This window comes from Cavia porcellus, unplaced genomic scaffold (assembly GCF_034190915.1).
Source record: "Cavia porcellus strain 051 isolate PalLab524CR breed Dunkin Hartley unplaced genomic scaffold, mCavPor4.1 scaffold_14, whole genome shotgun sequence".
NCBI lineage: Eukaryota > Metazoa > Chordata > Mammalia > Rodentia > Caviidae > Cavia > Cavia porcellus.
The window spans coordinates 7,736,464-7,759,059 of record NW_026947497.1 but is presented as its reverse complement, the minus strand read 5'-3'; the positions used below and the strand labels follow the sequence as shown (position 1 = coordinate 7,759,059).

Genomic DNA, 22,596 nt, shown 5'->3' with positions numbered 1-22,596 from the left:
TCAGCACCTACTCGTGCCTCTGATCAAAGGGCTGCAGGAAAGGCTGGGGACAGGGAAACCTGTGTCTGCCATCTGTGTTCTGCCATCTGTGTTCCGGATCACCCAGGCTTCCCCTCCCCCACAGGGCAGCTTCCCTGCAGCCAGAGGTCAGAGGCCAGCAGGGTGGTTCAGGGTTATTAGTCATGGATAATCACAGCCCTTCCTCTTTTAGGATCCTTTGGCAGTGGCCTTCAGCCATTATTAGCCATGAAATCGTTCTCCACAGGGAAGCACAGAAAGACCTGCATGTGGACACAAAGGATAGCGAGGAGCTGGGCTGGCTGGGCCATTAGGGAGACTGGGGACATGGAGCAGCAGGCAGGTCTTGGCAGTGCACCCTACCTCCACTACCACTGGAGAGGGTACTCCATATAACAAGCCAGGAAAGCCAGGCAGGGGTGGAGAGAAGCAGGAATGCAGAATGGCGCCCCCCATGGAAAGGATGGGCATTCTTCAGGATGACCCTATAATACAGCCATTCCACTCCTGGGTACACAGGCTACAGAACTGGAAGCAGGGACTAGAACAGATGCCTGATTCCCGGGGCTGAGGTAGCATTCTCCAGGAAAATAAACAAAAGGTGGACACAACTCAAGGGATGAATGCATAAGCAAACCACAGAACATACGAAGGTGATACTGGCCTAAAGACAAGGCCCCTGAGACATGTGCCGCGTGCCAATGAGCCTTGACCATCCGACAATCGCCACCTGAACTGAGCAATCACAATGACAAACACTAGACGATTTCACCTCCGCAGTCACCCGAGACAGCTGGATTCTTGGGGGCAGAAAGCAACACTGCTGGGCAGGGGAGGACCGGGGAGGACCGTGCCAAGCACTTCCGCTCTGCAGAGGCAGCACACTGGGATGAGCGGGCAGTGAAGGTGGCTGTACAGCTACATAGAGGGGTTCAGGCCCTGGAACCGTGCACTCAAGCTGGTTCACAGGGAAAATCCCCAGCTACTTGTACTTCAGCACAACTCTTTATTTACTTATTTTTACTTTTTTGAGATAGGGTCTCACTACATAATTCAGGCTGGCCTTAAATTCACGGTGATCTATCTCAGCCTCCACAGTGCTGGGATTAGACTTGCACTACCAAGTATGGATTTCACAATTTAAAAAAGGATAATAATGGACAACAGAAAACCCTCTAACTGAATTCACATCTTTTTACTGAAGACAGACACAAAGTAAGGCAGAAAATCCACAGGAGGGGGGAGTAAAAATAATCGAGATATGTATGTACCTATTCCCCAAGATAAAAGTAATGATGTATGACAAACAGCAACTAATTAAAAAAAAAGGGATAATATTCATCATAAAGAAATGGACCATGCCCAGCACCACAGGAACTTCCCCAGTCCTTCCTTCTTATGAACTTGCCCCTAAAATGAAAATCCCTACTCAGATTCGGGGGTGGGAGGGGACTACAAAACACCAGACTATGGCACACACACGGCAGTCACCCAGGTGCAAATGGGCACAGGAGTGCTCCCGCCCTGAAGTGATTCTGCCAAGGTGCTTCTGTCTGTCACTTCCTTGACCCTTCAGCGGCCGGCAGGACCAGAGGCTGCAGCTTGCAGACTCTGAACAGCACACAAGGCCAGACTCCAGTTAGTTTCAGCTCCGCTGTGTGTGGAGCCCTGGTCCCTGCCTGGCTGTGGGCTGCAGGAACACACCTGGCGGCAAAGTCCCACGAGGAACAGAGACCTTTCCAGCAGGCTGAGGCCTCGCCTGACAACTCAGAAGAACCAAGTGACCTGGGGCTCTTGGTTAGAAAAGAATCTCACAGCTCCTGGCTACAAGGAGACCAAGAACATGCATTCTTATGGAATTGGCCAACGACACCGTGACTGCTAACTTTCTGGGAAGAAGTTATTTGGAGTGGAGGAGTAACCACTCAGAGAGAAAGGCCTTTGTTCTCCTCCCGTGGACACCTGTTCTTTTTACAAACAAGGAGAACACTTCCTCAGTCTGCAACTCGGGTCACCACCATTTTAAATTGGCCCACTCGGAACCCTGATTTCCATCGTTGGCAGCTGCACACTCTAAGAGGCAGGACAGTCTGCCATAGAAAAAGGCTTATTTGAGGGCTGTGTCATCAGCCCAGTGGCTTTCTCAGGGCTGGTGGATGGCAGACTCAGCCAGAGGAAATATTTTTAGACAAGGGTGCTCCAGAGCTGTAAAAACAGACAAGTGAACAGCACACTTGTCCAAGCCCCCAGGACTCTGGCCACAGGCCAAAATCCCATGGATAACAGTTCTGTGCTGGAGCAGATAAGGGGGTGCCTCTGGAAGAAGCAATCAAGGGTCCAGTGGCGGGTCTCCCTCCTGTCTGTCTGCCCCAGAAAGAACCCCGCTTGCAGCAGGCAGAAGACCTGCTTGGAAACTACCACACACTCTTTGGAGCATGCAGACACCAAAGCCAAGTTCTGGCTCATTCCAAGCTGACACTCAGCGGAGTCCAGGCTCCCGTGCCAACCAAGGCTGGGCTGTTTTCATAGCCAGCCCTGTCTTCTCCAGGCCTCTTAGTTTGATCCATAGAGAGCAAAAGTTCACAATCGTTTAGCTCTCTCACTGCCGGCAGTTCTGGTTTAAGATTATCTCAGTTTGCGCAACACTGTGGATTCCACCAACTCCGCCATGGCAATCAGAGAACAGTCCTCTGTCAAGGCTTTTTCAGGCACTACCACCGAAGCCAGCCGCGTGATCTTAACACAAGTGAATTCAATGGGTGTTGGCCTCTTCTGTAAGACTTGAATTTTTAAACACCAAAAATTATTTCTAAAAACCCAGGATATTGTATCCCCAGTGTTGGACTATAAGCCTGGTAAATATATAATATTTTTTAATTCAACAAGCACACAGGTTTGGTAATACAGAAGAAGTAACCGACCTCTTGGGCCTCCCACCAATTCTGGACCTGTCAAGAGTAACCAGCAAGTCCCCATTGTACCCCAGAAGCTGACTAATGCATGTGGGGCACTCCGGGTAGTAGAGAGGTCCAGTCTGTCTGTTCTCAGCATGGGTAGCAGGGCAGTGTTTGTTGCAGTGGGGCCACAACAATCCCAGTCCTATGCCTGGCCTAGGGCACAGAACAAAGTGACAGAGGCTCAGGGTGTGGGCCAAGGGCAGTGACCTTGTCTCATCAGGTGTGTGTCAGAAGGACAACGGCAAAAACTGAGGAAGGTACTTCTGGGGCACAGCCGGTAGAGGAAAGGGAAGGTGACAGATTCAGGCTGGAGATGACCCCAGTCCAGGACAGCACATAGATGACAGGGATCACAGGGACACAGTATTTGGGAGACTCTGATCTAGAGTCAGGGCTGGGAGAGGGCAAGCCGGCATCTGGACACCCAGGAGGGTTCTCTCCACAGATGCCATGCAGATCTCACACAGCAGCTGCATGGAGCCTGGCAAAGCTCGGGGCAGACCCCTAGCTCCGGCCCCAGCTCCGCCCTGGTGATCAAGGGTCAGAATGATTACACTGGGCAAATCTCACTGGTCACATGAGAGCCATCAGAGTGCTCTGAACAGAGCAGGGTCACGTCTGCAAAGCTGAAGTGCCAGGCTCTGTTCTGAATGCTTTCCAAGGGTAAAGTTGTCACTAAGATTACCATCTTTCTCAACAGTCCACAGACAATCATTTAAAAATGTCTTAAACTAGATAAAGTCCCTATATTTCACCTTCAGAGCTGAGAATTTCCATAAACCACTCGGTTGGATCTGAAAGATTGACATAAAGGCAGCTAGAAGTTGCTGAGAATTACTACTGAATAAAGACACTCTCTGAGCACACATAGGGCAGTACCTTCAACTCCCAGGACAGAGGTGAGGAGTGTTGCCATCCCCAGAAAGGAGCGAGGGGTTAAGTGCCTCACCCACAGCCCCCACAGCCCAGACAGGAGGGCTGCACTGTAGACCACAGACAACTCCCCCCACACAGTGTAGAACTTCCCTCTACACAGTGTAGAACTCCCCCCACACATGACGGCATCTTCAGCACCCAGGGTGGGTGGGTGGGAACCCAAGAGAGACAGCAGCCCACTGAATTATGCTCCTGTGGTCCCGACAGAGCTGGGCAGGGAGGCGTGTGTCACTCAGGCAGATGAGACAGGACAGAGGGAGCGAGGAAACCAGAAATTCAACCCAGGGACAGGGGACAGAGAAAGCTGGATCTAACATGTGGCAGAGAAAAACCCAAATCTGAGTGAAGTGCCACTTTGGCAGTGCAAGATACCTGTGTGTACTCAATGACAGCATTTGCTGGGCTGCCAGCACTACCCACCTCCTCTGCACACCCGACAGTTTCTCCAAAACCATCCCAAGGCCAACGAAAGGGATCCCTACATGCTGCCAGCGCAGGTCCTACAAGGAATTAAGCAACTGCCCAGGAAATTAGGAACGATCTTCACAAGAGACAGATGCATCCCCTCCTGAGGAAGGAGCAAATGGCCGGGAACCAAAACATCCCTCCCTGAGGGCCTGCAGGTGAGCACAGGTTCCTGCGACCCTGACATTTCTAGGTCTCTGCAGTTTTTCTGAGCAAAGTTTAACAGGGTTATAACTCGCTGGACGGCAGAAATGAAGAAGACTAAGAAGTGAAAAGCAGTTCTATTTGCCCACCCACCCTGAGGGTGCAAGAATGGCCGTGCTTGGCAAGCCTGCGCTATTTCGCAAAGTGGGAGAAGCTTCCCGGTCCACCTGGGTGCTCACTCAACATCACCAAGGCACATGGAAGCGAAGGGAATGTACACCTAGAGTTTAAAATGCTCTCCAGACCCCCATTTGTTTTAATAGCTTATTTCTGGCTTTTTAAAAGGACAGGATGAAAAAAAAGTCACCCCTAATTTTTGAGTTGCAAACCTCCGCCTTCTCCCAAGGAAAAGAAATGCGCTGAAAAGAAGGCTACACCTAACGGGACAGGGAGACAGAGCCTTTGCACTGGGAGAGGACCGAGGAACAAGGCCCCGGGAAGGAAGTGGGGAGCAGGGGGAAACAAGGTGAGCTGTGAACATGTACTCACTCCCCACGAAGAACGTGACCATCATGTGCTATAAACATGGACTCATAAAAACAAACCCAAAAAGATAAAAAGAAGGCTGTACCAGAACCCCTGGACTCCCCCACAGAGCCCGTGCCTCTGCAGAACTTCAATGAAGGCTGTGAGCTTTCTGGACCCTCAGATGCAAACAAGGCCACAGACTACCTGGGGCTTAGGAAGGACCCGCTGCATCAGCAGAATGCACAGCCAGGAGCTTCCTTGCTTCCTTTCTCATCCTTACAAAGCAAAGACCAATCTGTCCTCACTTCAGGTTCATTTAATGTGATGAGCCCTTCTGATGGCCTGTTTATCCCAATGAAGATAAATTGGCAACCAAAAGCAAGTGAGAAGCACATAATAGGCACACACAGAGACCAAGTTACCTCACGGAAATATTTACCTGCAGCCTCAGGGAATTTTAAATTTAAAACAAGCAAAAGAAACGACCAGCAAAGTAGATGCTCTTTGAAAATACACATGGTAATAACAGCCAGCACTCTGGTCAAATATCATTAAGCACAGGCTTCACTTACCTCAAATTGTGTAATTGCTTGAGAAATGCATCAGGTTCCTACAAGACTGACTAGTATTTTTTATCTTGCTCAGCACTAACTTGAACACATTTTTTAAATGACAATTTTAAAAAATGGAAATTATAAACAGAACTGTCACTTGATTACAACTGAAACTAAAGAGCTCAGTTAAATGTGAAATATCAGTGGAACCCAGAGTCTAGTTGGCTGTCCTTTTAGAGTTTGTCCTAAGGTGGGACAACGAGGTGAGCAGTAGGGGAAAGGTGTCCTCCCTCTTTGCACAGGGCCAGAACTCAGTGCAGTGTCAGCTGGTGCTCTGTTCACCATCAAGCAGGATGGAACAGGGACTATGACCACCATTCTCCATGTGGGCATCATGCGCCTATCCAAGAGCCCAAGCAGACAGCACAAAAAGGCCAACAAGATAGGGTAAGGGCAGGACAGTGACCCGCACAGGTAAGGCAGCTAACTTTCTGTGAGCTCTTCCTGCAAACACCCCAGATGCTGTGCTGGTCCATTCAGCCCTCTGCACCATCCCACCAGGCCAGTGTCAGTAACAGGCCATCAGAGACAAGGAAACCAAAGTGCAGCAGTTACCACAGACAGTCTGGGACCAAGTCAACACAGACCATTCAGCCTTGCACTGAACTGGACTCCTTCTCAACGCACATCAGCTAATTTAAGTCAGAGGTGCTAGGTACACAAGAGACTTAGTACCCTGTGCCAAAAGCTGCTGACCAAGGAGCACAAAAATGAGGCGAGACCACTTAGAACTAGTTGTACCGGCTAGCATGAAAACAAGTGTACTGCACCACTGAAAACACTGCAGAGTTGTCTTAAAGAAAGCAGTGTTACAGCTGTCACCTAAAGTGACTGAGACTCTCTGAACCGTGTTACTTTAAGGATAGAATTACTATCTGCTATGTACACATTTAGGCTTTACTGCCTTTCGCAATGACAGTTGCTTGCAATCTAGGAAGAATATAACTTTCTTTTCTCCCTTAAGTTTCACAAATCTCAAGGAGTGAACCCCCAAGTCTATATTCCCCATCAAGGTCAATCATTTCTCTTTTCTTTGGCGTTAAGTTCCAATACCATATTCGTAATTTTAGGCCCTGTCTCTGCTCCTTTTCATGCAACACAACATGCTTTTGGGGTCAATGATGGACTCGCCATTCCGAGAAGAAAGCAACTTGAGTTTATACAAAAGCCCAGAGCATTTCTACTGTTTCTAGTTCTTTTCCACCACTTTCTTCAGGGACATCATCCAAGACAGTTTCCAGGACCTATTCTATACTGTTACTGGAGGCATCAAGCCCCAATATCTTATTAAGAATTTTAAACCTTTTAAACAGATACACTGTTTTACCTTTTCCATAACAAAGCTCAACCTTACATCCTTGGGAGATTCTATTGCAGCAGATACAGAAGTATCACAAACAAACATTCTCTTGAATTCAATGTGCAGAACTTTTATGGTGAAGGGAATTCCTTCTCTTGGCCCAGTACTTATGAGGATATCATAGGACAGCAACCAGGCGATTCACATAATAAAAAAGAAGTCTGTCAAAAAATGCGATTTCAGAACAAATGGGAGATGGCAAGTTATAAAGGTCGACATAGTCTATCTAGTGTCATCACAATCAAGTTACGAAATTGAAAAAAGAAAAAAACAAGGAGTAGAAATTTAACAAGCATATGATTAAAAACAAACAAACAAGCAAGTGCCAGTGTGGACCTGGGCAAAAAGTCAGTAAAGTTCAAACTCTCACGCACATATCCACGGCACTCAAGGATACCCTCCCCAAGAAAGTTTAACCATAACCACCTCCCCTATCCCCGACAATGCAAGCTGCAAACTCCCTAAAGGCTCCCTAAAGAAAATAATCATGTAATCGTCTAGTTAAATAAAAATCAAGGTTCTCCAACAGCAGCAGGACTGTAACGCGGGCAGACTGAGGCAGAGAGCGACAGAGACAGAGACAGGCACAGAGACAACAGGCATTATACAGCACACAGGTCGCAAGTTACACAAACGACTCTGACCCACAACCCGGCTGGCATGGAACACCAGACAGATCCGAGCGCTTCGGCGCCCTTGAGCTCCACGCCCCTCCCGCTCTCCAGCGCGGGGCCAGCAACAGGGACTGCGCTGGTCTGCGCGCCGACACACTGGGCCGAAGGTCGCCGTCGCCTCGCGCCGCCAAGGCGCGGAGAGCCCTCACACAGCCGGAGAGGCACCAGCCGCAATCGGACTCGGTGAACCAGCGACTTCGAAGGAACCGGGGCGGGCGGGCGCAGGAGGCGCCGAGAGCAGGAGCGGCTCTGACGACACAACTGTTCGAACCCGGTCACGGGCTGAGCCCGGCCTGCAGCCCAGGCGCGGGGAGCCAACCCTGGTTCGCGCCGGTCGGCTGCCGAGCACGCACCGCGGGGCCCGGGCCGAGGAACTCGCCGCCGCTCACCTGCGCGATGCCGGCGCCCATCAGCCCGCCACCGATGACCGTCACGTGCTTGATGGTGATCTTCTTCGCCGAGGCCGAGGCGGCGGCGGAGGACATGGAGCGTACGAGCTGCCGGGTTACGAAGGCCATGGCGCGCCGCGGGAATGGACGCAGCAGGACAGCACGAGTACCACAGCACGGCGACCTCTGCGCGCCCACGCCCCGCCCTCGGCGCGTCCCAGCGCACGCGCGCGGCGTCGTGGTGGGCGGGGCCTCGCGGCGCGCCCTCCTATTGGCCCAGGCTGCAAGTGATGGCATGGGAACGTCAGCGCGAGCGGTGGACCACGTGGGCGCTCCCTCTCGCTACAAGAGGACGCGGGCGCTGTGGTGGACACCGACGGCTGGTACCCCAGGGGTCTGCACAGGTGAGCCGGGAGGGGCGCGGCAGAACTTAGCCGCGGAGCTCGAAGGACTGAAAGCAGTATTTGGACCGTCCCTGATAACTGATATTAGGAAGCAGAGGGAGAATGGTAATGAATGTGGGCTGCATTGGGGATGATGAAAATAATATCCATACTAAAATATGGTGATGGTTGTAAAACCGTAAATATAATTTAAAAGTTGCGTTATTAAAAACATATATACCAGGAAGCAGAGGAGTGACTTGTCCAACAAGAGAATCCTTGGTACCAACGGGGCTTCCCTTATGTGAGTGCTTTATAGTTACTGTAGCTGAGGGATGCAGAATCTTTACCAATTTATGTGCTTTAAAATATGTAAAAGAGGGCCAGGGATTTAGCTCAGCACCATAAGCGCCTGCCTGGCAAGTGCGAGGTAGTAAGTTCAATCCCCGGTACCAAAAAAAAAAAAAAAAAAAATCATTAAGAAAATATGTAAAAGAAGCCACAGACCCATCTTCAAACTTAGCACCTGCTCTCTACTGAAGGATTAATGAGCACTGTGAATCCATTCTTTAGCTTTGATCTTGTCTTTTTCTCTTAATTTTGTATACACATGAGTGTAGCGGCTTGTGCTCCTCCAGGATTACAAGACTTTTCCTCCAAATAATGACAGTCCATTGACTGATAGACTGCAGCAAACTCAAAACCTAGGAGAAGAAAAGGAAAATTACACAGAAGTCAAAGTAACTTGAAGAATGAGTAAATTTATGAAGAAAAGAGAATTTTTAACAGAGGGAACAGCAAATGCAAAGCAGAAACGAAACACTGCAGCAGGAAAAAGGGTAAGGAATAAAGAACGCTGAGAGGTGAAGCTGAGACGTGGATTGCAAAGGTGAGCACTTGGTTTCAGTTCTTTGCAAGTTGTATTAATGAAAGGTCACACAGAGTGCAACTACTGTCATCACAACCTGTTTTTCAAGTAAAATTTTGTGTGCAATATACATGGTCCCTGAGTCTAGTCAATTTTCTGTGATTTCATTTCCTCAAAGAGAAGAAATGCTGTAGCTACTGGTTTTAGTCCATTCAGTTGCTAGAGCCATAAATTGGGTGTCTTACAAACTACTAGAACTTACAACTCACACATGCGAACACAGTTGTGCAGTCCAGGAATCCAAAGTCAAGGCCCTAGCAGGACTGGTGTCTGCTCCTGGCTCACAGATGCTGCTTTCTCCTGGCAAAGGGCTGAGTGAGCATCACAGGGTGTGGCGTGCGGACTCTGTTCCCATTCATGAGGGCCCACCCTAAACGCCTGAGCTCACTACCTCTCCCCTGCAGAGATGTTCACTTTTGTTCCATTCGTAGGAATTTGGAGGAGACACTTTTAGTCAGTTTTTCGAACTCTCAAATCAGAGATTCTCTGTTGTATGCGAAGTTGTAACGTAAATCAGTGACCTCTACAGACACTTACCATCTTGGCGCTGATGTCCTCCTCTGTCAGATTACTTCCAACCATTTCACATTGAGAGCTGCATGCCCTTTACAGCTTTCTGAAGCAGGAAAGCCACTCCCTCCCCTTCTGGCCAAACCTGGTCAGGTGACAGTTACAATAGAATCATTATTCTTTTGCTAGGACCACAAGTCTTTTTTCCAGTGTAGCTTCAGACATTGGGGAGCCTAGTAAGCATTTTTGTAGTCTGAATTTGCACCTCCATCCTATTCTTGGGGTTGTGCTTTGTTTTTCCCTATAGAAAATGAAGTTCTGGGGGTTGGGGATTTAGCTGAGCGGCATAAGTGCCTGCCTTTCGAGCGCGCAGTCATGAGTTCGATCCCTGGTACTGATAAAAAAAAAAAAAAGAAAGAAAGAAAGAAAATGAAGTTCTGGGAAGCATGATCCTGGTCAAGGGAGCAGTCCAGAGAGGAAAAGTGCTTTGGCAGGGGAGAGGGCTGGCACAGAGATCAGAGCAAGGAATGACTGCCGTTATGTTTGTCCTATAAGCAGAGAATTGTAGACTTCAAAAGTCAGTATCAGAGAAGCATTGCTAGACACCACACATGGAGCAGGCTTCAAAAACAGTGGAAGCAGCGGAGCCCCAAGCTTTTTGCCCTGACAAAGCAGCAGTGGGTGAGAGCCAGGTGAACACTCAGTCTTTAGTGACAGGCATGGAGAAGCATGGACAGGACCTCCAGCAATCAGGAGCATTAACAGGGTGAGATTCGTTGAGCAAGTTGGAATTTTCTTCTTCCTCCAAAGCGATGATTTCTGACATTGTAGGAAACCAATAAGCTATTAAATGCCACCTCTCCTGTTTTAGTAAGCAACTTGTAAACTTTGTGAAGCAGAAAGCCAGAAACTGACCACTCAGCAAAGCCCAGAAAATTCAACCAATATTTCACCTACTGCTGAATTTGTGGTGGTTGATATAGTCCCTGAGGGTCAAGAACATATACTTGGTTTGAGTAAGGTATAGTAAGGTATATGTGTTTGTATGTCCTGCTGGAAGCGTTCTAAGGACGGCTTAGAAAAATGTGAGATAAAATCTCTAGCAACACTGCACAATTTTACAAACAATATTTTCATCTCAAGCATTTAGAAAAAACTTATCACAGCTTGGATAGTCTTGTCAGCAGTTGTCACAGTGCCAGCTGCTGACTTGTGGTTGTCTTCTAGATACCTTTCAGTTACAGAACACTCCCAGGTCACAAGTTCCAGGTAAAGTCTAGCAACTCTGTAACAGGACTCCTGGGAGGAAGATGAGGAAAACACACTCAAAATGATCATCTGCATCACACACCTGCTTTGGGGAGAAGAACGCGGTGGCAGCCTGTGTTCCGAGTTCTAAGCCTCTGGTGTTCTCCAGTCTGGGTAGAAGTTACTTGAACTCTCTTGCTAAGGAAGCGGGACGTCCCTCCACACTTCCCAAGCACAGGTCTTGCACAAAGAGGCAAACGGCTGGGAATGCACTGTTCGTCTAACCTCAGCCAGCAGCCTCCCCTCCAAATGCTTGAGAGTGCAAGAAGCACTATAGAAGTGACAGGATACATTCACTCGAGAACATGACCTGCAGAACACGCCCTTTCACACACCTCATAGCCTTTGCTTTCTTACACTTTCCATGTAGAAAGTTTTATACTTCCAAAGCTATGCAGTAGCCATAGCAACAATGGTAATAATGGTCATCATCCTTCTAAGCAGTTTTAATAAACACTGCTTATGTTAAATGGCTTTGCATGTGATAGCAGTTGACATACACTGAACCCTTTACCAGGTTCCTCATTGTTCTAGGTGCATTGGGTAAATTAATTTATAAAACCTTCACTCCGATGCTGTGCGGTGGAAATCAAATAAGGAAATGAGGCCCAGAGAGATTCCGAAACTTACCCAGGGTTGCACAGCTAATGAATGACTGGCAGGACTCTGTTTCTGGGACTTACGTTCTTGACCACTATGCAGTGAGCTCTTGCTAACAACTGAAGGTACTCATGCTGTCCTTATCTAAAGGCAAAAATACAGAGATTCTCAGTGAAAAAGCCAGTTGTGAACCTTCACTTACCTGATAATGACGAAGCTTGGATTTGAACCTGTTCTGACTTGGAGGCCTTCATAATACCATAGTCCTTAGGGAGTACTCCACTGCTAGAGGGGGAAAATGGGGTGGTGCCCTCTTAATACTATATATGTCTGGTAGTGTCTGAGATTGTTGTGACTGTTATTGCAAAAGGTAAGCAGATTGCTTTATGTGAACACTTACTACGAGCCCCAGAGCTGCAAGTCTGCTGCAGACTCCCAGCAAGGCTGCCACACAGGGATGCACACTCCCACTCTCCAGCCTTGTGGATCTGTGTTTCTTAAACACAGGCATCTGTTTATAACTGTCTCCTGGTCCCCTGTGCTTGGGATCCCCCCAGATACTTCAGACGAAGCTTAGCACATTCGAGCCTACCGTTTTCCCGCCCCTCAACGTGCCTCCCAGCTCTTGCCTCTGACATCGCATTTTGTGATGAACCCATCCAAAGAGTGCTCCTCTTTTTCCTGTCTACCACCTGCTGTCCCGTTGGCCACTGAATGCCATGCGTCCCCTTAGAAGTGGCTTCCCTGCTTCTCCCACAACTCCATCTCTATTCCCAATTGAGGGCATTTAACTCCTGTGCCCCCCTCTCAGGCTCTTGCCTCTCTTCCCAGAAATCTTATTGTATATATTTGAGATTTACAATATGATGTAGGATACATACAGCTCATAAACTGGTGATCCTAGCAAAGCAAATTAACATAGCTACTAGTTACTTGTTTCTGACAAAAGCCACTAAACTCTTACTTCACAAATCCAGTACAGCATTAGTACTAACAACTGAAGGCACTCATGCTGTTAACATGATGACATGTTAACTTTAGTCCTCATGTTGTACATTAGCTCTCTAAACTTGTTCCTCCTACACATCTGCTATTGTGTCATTTGATGTCCATCTCCCCAGTTTCCTCCCTCTTGCCCCTTGGTAACCTCTATTTTGTTCTGTATCTGTTTATGAGTGTAAGCTATAATAGTCCATGTATAGGTGAGACTGCAATATTTTTTGCTCTGTGGCTTATTTCACAGCATCATATCTTCTAAAGACATCTATGTTGTGCAAATGGCAGATTGTCTTTTTACAGGCCAAGTAATAGTCCCACATATGTATATACCACATTTTTTATCCTGTTTTTGAAAAATCCAGTCTTACATCTGAGAACCAGCCTTTGGGAAAGGTGGGAGAGGCTAAGAGAAGAACAAGAAAGGCAGGCAACCCTAGGATTGCACAAAGTTCCATTTAATAGGGACTGGTAGACAGCAGTGTATATTGGAAGATTGGAGGATCCCATCTCAGCAAGAGAAAGGTGGTTAATCTGCTAAGCTAGACAAAGGTGGGCTTGGCCAGACCAGAATGTACCTACCTTTTCCCAAAAACTATGAACATGTCTAGTGGTCTGATCTCAAGTCTCCCCCTAAGTCTGATGTATTCAGAGGTGGGGCTTTGGAAGGTGATTGGATCTTGGGGATGCTGTACTCAGTGATGATTGATCCATGGATGAGGTCGTGACTGAACGTGCTATTAGGAGGTAGAACCAGGTTGGAGGGGGCAAGTCACTGACCTGGAAAGGATGTTCTTATCCCTGGCTCCTCCCTTCTGTCTCTGCTTCTTGGCCACGTTGACATGAGCAGCTTTGAGTCTACTGTGACCTTCTGCCAAGCCATTTTTGCTTTGGAGCTAAACAATTATAGACTGAATGTTCTGAAACCATCAGCTTTTATCTCCTTTGTAGAGCTTGCTTCATTCCTAATGTACTTACCATCCTGTGCACACTCCACGACCATCTTAGGGTGATACAGCTTACCTGCTGGGCACCTCTACTCCCAGCCTCTTACTGAGGCATCATGGTGGGTAAAATACACCCATGCCATCGTTTTGTAACACAAATAGGAGCTTCAACATGTCAGTAGCTGTTGTGGCTCACAGTACCTGTGCCTGGGGTAAACAGGAACCCATCTGTGCATCCACCCACTCAGCAGATGAACAGCAAGGTGTGCACAGCAGCTCCGAAGTAACAGGTGAGTTTTACCCTTGTGATGTGCCGTTAAATTTCTGTGCATTTGGGATTTGTTTTTTAAAATGTTCTCTTTTGATTTTTCTCACAGAATTAGCCCAGTTCAGTACAATGGCACATGAAAAACCAGATTTGCACATTTTGGGGGAGGGAGAAAGTGAGTCATCAGGTGACTCGTACACTGATGATGATGATGACATTGACATTGACCATTTGAGCCAAAGATCCCACAACAGTGAAATGGAGCAAGAATTGAGTGATACAGACACTGGGAATGCAGACGTCCTTGATTCAGATGATGAAGGAAACATCAATGTGAGGACATACTTGACTAGTCAGAATACAACAAAATGGTCACGCGTGCCTGAACAATCCAATGTTAGAACTAAGTCCGAAAGTACCAAGTTCTTGGCAGGAGTGAAACCCATTGGACGGAATGCCAGCACTGCGATTCAGTGTTGGAAATTGATTGTCACAGATGATATGCTACAAGATGTTGTGAAACACACAAATACTGAAATACAACTAAAACGATCTATGTGCACCAATAGTCACACTCAAAAATGTGTTTATTATAACACCTCACTCTCTGAACTGAAGGCATTCATAGGTCTGCTGTACTTGGCAGGGCTTTCTCATGCCAATCGCAGCAATGTAAAGGACTTGTGGAGAAGTGATGGGTGTGGGCTTGAGGTTTGCAGAGTAACAATGACTCTGAGGAGATTTGGTTTCCTTCAGAATTGTCTGAGGTTTGATGACAAAACCACCCGCCAGGAAAGAAAAAGAACTGATAATCTGGCTGCTATCCGCTCATTGTTTGAGAATTTTGTGTCAAACTGTCAAGCAGTTTACACACCTTCCAAATACATGACTATTGACGAACAGCTTGCAGCCTTTCATGGTCGCTGCAGCTTTAAGCAGTGTTTGCCAAATAAGCCTTCAAAATACGGCATAAAAATGTATACCCTGGTAGATGCAAAGACGTACTACACTTTCAATTTAGAAATTTATCCTGGAACTCAGCCACCAGGTCCTTATTCATGCAGTAATAAACCAAATGATGTTGTTAACAGACTCGTTGCTCCTATTTCCCAGAGTAATCGGAATGTGACGTTCGACAGTTGGTTTACCAGTTACCCGCTGATGTTGCATTTGCTAAGAGAGCACCAGCTGACCAGTGTAGGAACTATACGCAAGAACAAAGCAGAAATTCCCAATGAAATGTTGCAGCTTCGAAACAGAGAATTGTATAGTACAATCTTTGGATTTCAGAGAGACATAACATTGGCTTCTTATATGGCAAAGAAAAACAAAGTGGTACTACTGATGTCAACATTGCACCATGATGGCAGTATTGATAAAGATACCTCGACACAAATGAAGCCGGAGATAGAAACTTTTTACAACAAAACCAAAGGTGGAGTTGATGTTGTTGATGAGTTATGTAGCAACTATGATGTCACTCGAAACACAAAGCGTTGGCCAATGATTGTGTTTTATTCCATCCTAAACATGTCTGGCATAAATAGTTTCATAGTTTACAAAGAAAATAACAAGTGCAAAATATCACGAAGAAATTTTCTTAGAGGATTGGGACTGGAGCTTATAAGGGAACAACTGCAGCAGAAGAAAGACAAGATGTTTCTGCCCAAGGAACTACGCAAGACAGATTTAATGGAGCTGGCAAGTGAACAGGCTGGTGCAACATCACAAAGACTTACTAGGGCAGTAGAAAAACCAAAAAGATGTCATCTATGCCCTAAAAAAAAGGACAGGAAAACAAAACATGTGTGCTATCAGTGTAAGGGATACTTGTGTATGGAACACGCGGTGCTGGTGTGTGAAGACTGCCTTGGGTGTGATCGTTGAAGCAAAGCTTATTTCTGTGCTAAACTTTAGTTTGTATTTTCATTGTAACTCACAGAGAAATTTATTTCCCTTGTTTTTAGGCTTTATAAGCAAGTGCACAGCTAATGTGAAAATGTTGGTGGGTATTCTAAATACTCATTACAGTTCTTTATATGTTCTAGATATTAATCCTTTGTCTGAAAAACAACTGGCTAAAAATTTTTCCCATTCTGTAGGCTGTCTTCACTTGTTGATGGTTTCTTTTGGTATGCAAAAGGTTTTTAATAAGGTGAAATCCCAGTAGTTGATTCTTTGTAGTACTTCCCATGCAAACAGGGTTTTGTTCATGAAATCTTTGCTTATACTTGTGTCTCCAAGAGTTCTAACTACTCTGTATTCCAGCAGGCTATAGTGTTTGTTTTAAAATTTAGATCTTTGATCCATTTTGACTTTAGGGTAGTGCATGGTGAGAGACATGGATCTCTATCTGCAGCATGTGCACAGCCAGTTTTTCCAGCACTGTTTATTAAAGGGGCTGTCTGTCTTTCTTCCAGTGAACGTGTTTGGCTCTTTTGTCAAAAGAAAGGTGGATGAGTGTGTTTGGAGTTGTTTCTGCATGCTCTGATCAGTTCCATTGAGCCTCTGATCTGTTTTTCCCAGTACCATTCTGTCTTTATCACAGTAGTTCTGTAGTGTAATTTCAAGTCAGGAACTGTGATTGCTCTGCCTTGGCTTTGTTGCCCAGAACTGTTTTTGCTATTCTAGGTTTCTTGTGGTTCCAAATGAATTTTAGGAATGTGTTCTCTAATTCTGTGAAATATGCTAATGGTATTTTGATGGGGATCACATTAAATGTATATCACAATTTTGGAAGTATGGCCATTTTCACTATGTAGTTCTTCGTTTCCATGAGCAAGAGATAACTTTAGTTTTTAGTCTCCCTTTTTAGAGAACTGTAGTTTTCAGTAGAGATTTCTTACTGTGTTAGATTGAGTCCTAAGTATCTCGGTTTTTTTTCAATACTATTGTGAGTAGTGTTGTTTTCTTAATTTCTTTCTCAGCTCCAAATATGGGCATCTGGGATGAATATACACTTCTCAGATGAAGAAGTACATACAGCAAGTAAATATATGAAAAAATGTTTAACATCACTGGTCATTCAAGAGATGCAAATTAAAAAAACACTGAGACTCCATCTCATTCCAGAATAGCTACTATCAAGAAATCAGCCAGGTGTGATAGCACACTCTTGTAATGCCAGCACTCGGGAGGCTAAGCCAGGCGGATCATTGCAAGCTCAAGACGAGCCTGGGCTATAAAGTGAGCTCAAGACCAGCCTGAACCGCATAATGAGACCCTGTGTCAAAAAGACACAAGAAAAAAAACATTAACCAATAACAAATGGTGGAGAGGCTGTGGGGAAAAGGAACGCTACTCCATTGCTGGTGGGAGTGTGGACTGGTGCAGCCACTAAGGAAATCAGTGTAAAGATTCTAGGACTAGAGGTCCCATTTGACCCAGCTATTCCCCTCCTTGGTATCTTCCCAAAAGAATGAACAGCATCACACCACAGTGATGTATCATACCCATGTTTATAGCAGCACAGTTATAATAGCTAAATTACAGTTGTAATAGCTAAATTCTTGGAAACAGCCCATCAACCCATGAATGGATGAAAAATGTGGCTTTTTAAAACAATGTAGTACTACTCAGCCTTAAAGAAGGATAAATTTCAGACATTTTGAAGTAAATAGATACATCTTGAGACCATACTCCTAAGTGAAATAAATTGGACACACATGTAAATCCCACATTGTCTCTGTGCTTTGAGAAACTGAAAGTGTAAATAAGAACAAAGTGAGAAAAGAAGGATAAATGTAAACAAAGCTTTGTAAATAAGGAGAGAATGAGGGGTTGAAGGGAGGGAAGGGTACAGGGGAAAAAAGAAACCAAGATCATGTCCAGGTACAAATTCCCTATGATGAATATCATCATTACGTATATCTAAATTGTACCGATAAACTTAACTAAATAAACTCATTACATATTAAAAATTTAATACTTTATTGACATTTTCCTGTTAAAACTCAAAATTAATTCATTGAAGCAAGCACCTCCCCTCCCTGGTAAGCAGTGGTGGTCTGGCAAACTGCGGCCCTTCCAGGGGGAGAACCAGCAGCAGCTCCTGAGATCCACGCCGTGTTGTAACTTAGGATGCTGTGAAACCAAACCACCACTCTGCCTCCTTGCTAAGCAATAGTGAACCTACTGATGCTGATGCAAGGCCTAGAGCCAAATATCCCATTCCCCTATCCCCCTTCCCTCCCGCCCCCACCGCCCATTAGCAAATGGGAACCAGAAATCTGAGCATCTCCTGGGAGGTTGACATAGCAAATAAGGGGGACTTCCTTCTACCGTCTCTTTGAAGGCAAATATTTTTATTACTGTTTTTCTCTCTTCTGATTAATGGTACTGCTCTATTCAGTATTCTGTTTTAATAAGTTCTGTAATGTTCTATATTTCATCTCATCTTGATATACGTGATTGAAAGAAGAACTATTATAAAGATAACAAAATATACTGTGATATCTGTTACTGTTATCCCGGTAACCTGCTCTGAAGTTCTGTACCAATTTCACTGTACGATCTTAGTTGGCTTTATTCTGTCTTGTTCTATTGTATACTTTCAAAATAAAATTTAAAAAAAATTCATCAACAGAAATGCTTCTAAAAAAAACAGGCATTATATGCCCCATAATGCGCCTCTCAAAAAAATTTGTTAACCACTTACCAGTCCAATTATTTAAATACAAAATGGCCAAAAATTGCATATTTTCCTCTTTGATTTTTACAAGATAACAGGAAATATAACAATGACAGTTAAGTTTATTCCATGCAAGAATCAACCTGCTGAAATGCAGCTGCCTGAGTGATGTTCAGGACAATCAGGACGTAAGCAGATGCGCTGCCTGGGTGACACCCAGGGTAAACTGGCCACAGGAGACCAGCTGTCTAAGTCTGGCTCCAATACTGTAACCCAGCGATGGCAAACTTTCAGAGCTATCCATCGATTCCAACAGCCCACTGCAGCACAGTGCCGTAGGTTCGCCACTACTGGTCTAAACTTGTTGTGTCTTCCATTTCTCAGTACTTAAATTTTAGCCACAAAAAAGCAGTTCCCTATCCTGACTTCCTTCATAAAGATCCCAATTGTTAGTTCATCTCAAAATGAGTTAAGGGCTAACTCAGAGTAAGATAGGCTTCAGCTGTAATTCTCATTCTTCAGAGCCAGACATTTGGAGTGACAGAAAGCTAATAGTGACCTCTTCTTTCACTTCTAAAAATAAAACCACTAATTTTGAAATAACAAGTTCTTCACTGCTTGTGAGGGCAAGAAACATTGCTTGTTCATCTCTTAGGCATGGGACATGACACTGGGTGCTAGAAAAAGTCAGAGGCGACTGGATTATGTTCTTTGTTCTTCAAAAAGCTCCTGCTGTAGCAGGGGAAACAAAAATAGAACTAGGTGCTGACGGCAGGGTGCTGAGGCTGTGGAAGGTGGCTAAGCACGGTGAAGATGACCAGGGTGGGAACATGAGGGGACATGGCAGAGGCTCACAGGTAACACTGAGTAAATGCTCAACTTGCCAGGCTCTGCTAAATGGCTCACGTGCATTTTGTCGTGCACGTACACCCATCGCTCATACAAGTGTGTCAGTGTTTTTAATCTGCATTTTACATATGGAACAACTGAGGCGTGGAGTAGAAGATAACTTGCCTCAGAATGAGAGGCCTCCTTGCAGAGCAGGACTTCGCTCAGGAGTCTAAATGAGTGTAAGGTTAGTTTTAACCAGCATGTTAACCTACATCCTGTCAAAGAGACACTGAGTCTTCCAGATGAGTAGAACGTTTTCACCAGATGAGGTGGCACATACTTAATCCCAGCCCTTGGTAGACTGAGGCAGAGCATCACTGTGAGTTCAAGGCAAACCTGGACTACAAAGTAGGACCCGGTCTCAAAAAAGGAAAGAGGTTGTCACGCAAAGGATGTTAACCAGATGGAAAGGAAACTATGTAGAGACAGAAGGAACAGGGGTGGAGGGTGGAAATATAATCAGAATTACCAAAGCACAGGGTCCATTTGAGTATTTGAAGATGAAATTGGAAAGGGCCCCTTAAGGGTGGATCCTTTTAGGATAGGCATATCACAGGTGCATTAAAGAGCTGCCTTAATGACTTTTCTCTGATTACTAAGACGCAATACCCAATGCCCAGAGCTAAGGGAAGAAAGGTTTATTTAGCTCACGGTTTTTGGAGGTTTCAGTCCATAACCTGCCGGCTCCATGGCAGAGGGGCAACAGTTCACAGCAGCAGAAGACAGCAAAAGCAGAAGAGAAGACAGAGAAGCCTCTTTGTCTTGTATACTGTATGTAGGCGACCTGCCTGGGGTGGGTATTCTGCTCACACTCATAATGTTAGCATTGGATCACGAATCAACCAAACTTCAGCAACCTCTGAAAAGCCCAATCCCCATGACTGCATGATACACACCATAGCAAGAAATTTTTTGAATTTTGAGTTAGAAGTCAAACAGAAGATTTACAAGAATAAAACTATTGCAAAGGAACTCATACGCCCTGACTCACCTGTTAACCTCCTGCCACACCTGCTGCACCGTTTGTAGCTGTTACCTATATGTAGACATAATTTGGAGCTCCTGAAGAGCAGTTACCCACATCGTGATCCTTTACTGTATTGGGGATATAGTTCTTAAGACAGGGTAGCTTTCTTACACAACCACAGTATAGTCATCAGCTTTAATAAATTTAATATAAGGACACTTCTATCTACCCTCGTCTGTATGCCAATTTAATTAGCAGACTCAGTAACGTCCTTACAGATATTTTTCTTTCCTGCAGCCTAGGTTCAGGTATTGCATTTAGTCACCACTTACTACTTTTTCTTTTAATACAGCCTACTGAGCTATGTGTATCATAAAATTTGCTCATTCCAAGTGTACAACTCGGTGCTCTTTCTTGGTAACTTGATTGAATGGTATAACCAACCCCAGTAAGTGGGAGTGGCACACGAGTGTCTGCCGTTTACTTGCCTGAACTGCACTGTGGGCCACCCATCAGATGTGTAACACACTCAGTGCATTAGCTTCACCATCACGTTCCCCGCCACCCACACCCACAGTTTACAGGAGAGCTTTACATGGCTCTCGTTTTCAGGGCATCCAGTCCATGGTCAGCTGGCTTCACAGCAAAGACATCACCGTGGAAGGCTTGTGTTTAACTTTCTGAACGACCACAAAACAGTTTCCAAAATGACTACACCAGCAACGTAGGATTCCATGTTCCCCACAGCCTCACCAACACCTGTTAATTTCTCTTATAACCATCCTAGCAAGTGTGAAAAGGTACACTTGGTGAGTTTTCCTAATTTCTACTGATGTTGAATATCTTTTCATCTATTAGCCATTCATAAATCTTTTTTTTTTTTTTTTTTTTTTTTTTTTTGTATCAAGGATTGAGCTTGGGACCTCATGCTTGCCGGGCAGGCACTTAAGCCACTGAGCTAAATCCCTGGCCCTCATACTTCTTTATTAAAATCTCTCCTTACACTATTACCCCCCCCTCTAAGGCTCATACTGCCTTTTCTGTAGTAATTTTAATAACATTCACCATATATTTTAGTCATAACTAGTATGTGTTTATGCCAGTCCTACATAATTTAAATTACATCTTTGTAATATATTTTGAAATTAAGAGGAGTCATGCTTCCAAACTTATCAGTTTTTTTTTTTTGTCTTTTTCCTTTTTATCGGTACCGGGGATCGAACTCACGACTGCCTGCTTGCAAGGCAGGCGCTTATGCCGCTGAGCTAAATCCCCAGCCCCAGACTTATCATTCTTACTCCAGACTGCTTTTACTATTTGGGATCTGCTCCAGTTCCATGCGTTTTAGAATTTGTCTGTACTTGTATAGAATGCCATCAGGATTTTGTTAGAGTTGCATTGAATTGTGATCACTTTGTAGACTATGATTGTTTTATTGTTGTTAATACATGTTTGCAATACATAATAAATACATTCACATGGGAAATATTTTACTATTCTTACCATCCATGAACATGGGATATCTTTTTAGTGTCTTTAATTTCCTTCACTGATGTTTTATAACTTTCAGTATTAAAGTCTTTTACCTCTTTGGTTTATTCATGTTTTAGTCTTTTTGTTATTCATCTAAATGGAGTTGTTTAAAATGGGTTTGTATTCATTTTTTGGATAGCTTCCAGTTCCAATACCTCATTAAAAAAAATTTTTTTTTGGATAGCTATACTATGTATAAACACCAGGTTTGTATGTTGATTCTGTATCCCAGAATATTACTAAATTTGTTTAACAGTGTTCTTGCTGGCCTTCAGGGTTTTTATACACATGGTCATGTCACCCACAGACTGAGAGAGATCATTTTGCTTGCTTCCGGAGTGGACATTTTTATTTCTCGCCAGGCTTTTTGGGTGAGCCTTGGGGGAATCTGGTAACAGAGATGGTGATGGTGGGCTTCTTGTCCTAAGCTAAACCTTGAGAAGCTTTCTGTCTTCCCCAGTGATTATATTGGTAGCTGTGGGGTCCCTGGAGGGCCTCAGGGACGAGTCCTCAATGTGGGGTCACAGGCGGCGTGAGATTCATGCTTCTC

At 45.1% G+C, this 22,596-nt stretch overlaps 2 protein-coding genes across 4 annotated transcripts in view; one reads left to right on the top strand and one right to left on the bottom strand.

Annotated features, from left to right (window-relative positions):
- Hadh (hydroxyacyl-CoA dehydrogenase) overlaps positions 1–8,292 on the bottom strand; it is a 33,357-nt gene extending 25,065 nt beyond the window's left edge. Inside the window, exon 1 of the mRNA XM_003467990.5 lies at positions 8,086–8,292. Coding sequence (XP_003468038.1) covers positions 8,086–8,214 — 129 coding nt within the window. The 5' untranslated portion in view covers positions 8,215–8,292. The remainder of the gene's footprint in view (positions 1–8,085) is intronic.
- A 51-nt stretch (positions 8,293–8,343) lies between these two features.
- LOC101787556 (piggyBac transposable element-derived protein 4) lies at positions 8,344–22,110 on the top strand. 3 transcript variants are annotated; one of them, XM_063260609.1, is made up of 4 exons: positions 8,344–8,489; positions 9,089–9,357; positions 13,920–14,047; positions 14,135–22,110. In XM_063260609.1, exons 3-4 carry the CDS (start codon positions 13,930–13,932, stop codon positions 15,910–15,912), a joined length of 1,896 nt encoding a protein of 631 aa, XP_063116679.1. In that variant the 5' UTR covers positions 8,344–8,489; positions 9,089–9,357; positions 13,920–13,929; the 3' UTR covers positions 15,913–22,110. The 3 variants fall into 3 exon arrangements, with proteins under 3 accessions (XP_063116679.1, XP_013006050.2, XP_063116680.1); XM_063260610.1 differs by having other exon boundaries at positions 8,408–8,489; positions 9,107–9,357; XM_013150596.3 differs by lacking the exon at positions 13,920–14,047.
- The last annotated feature ends 486 nt before the right edge of the window (positions 22,111–22,596 follow it).

Excerpts from the sequence above, each read along its gene's own strand:
- LOC101787556 (XM_063260609.1), top strand. The coding sequence starts at position 13,930 with ATGTCAGTAGCTGTTGTGGCTCACAGTACCTGTGCCTGGGGTAAACAG. Across the intron at positions 14,048-14,134 it reads CAGCAGCTCCGAAGTAACAG|AATTAGCCCAGTTCAGTACA; the intron begins GTGAGTTTTACC and ends TTTTTCTCACAG.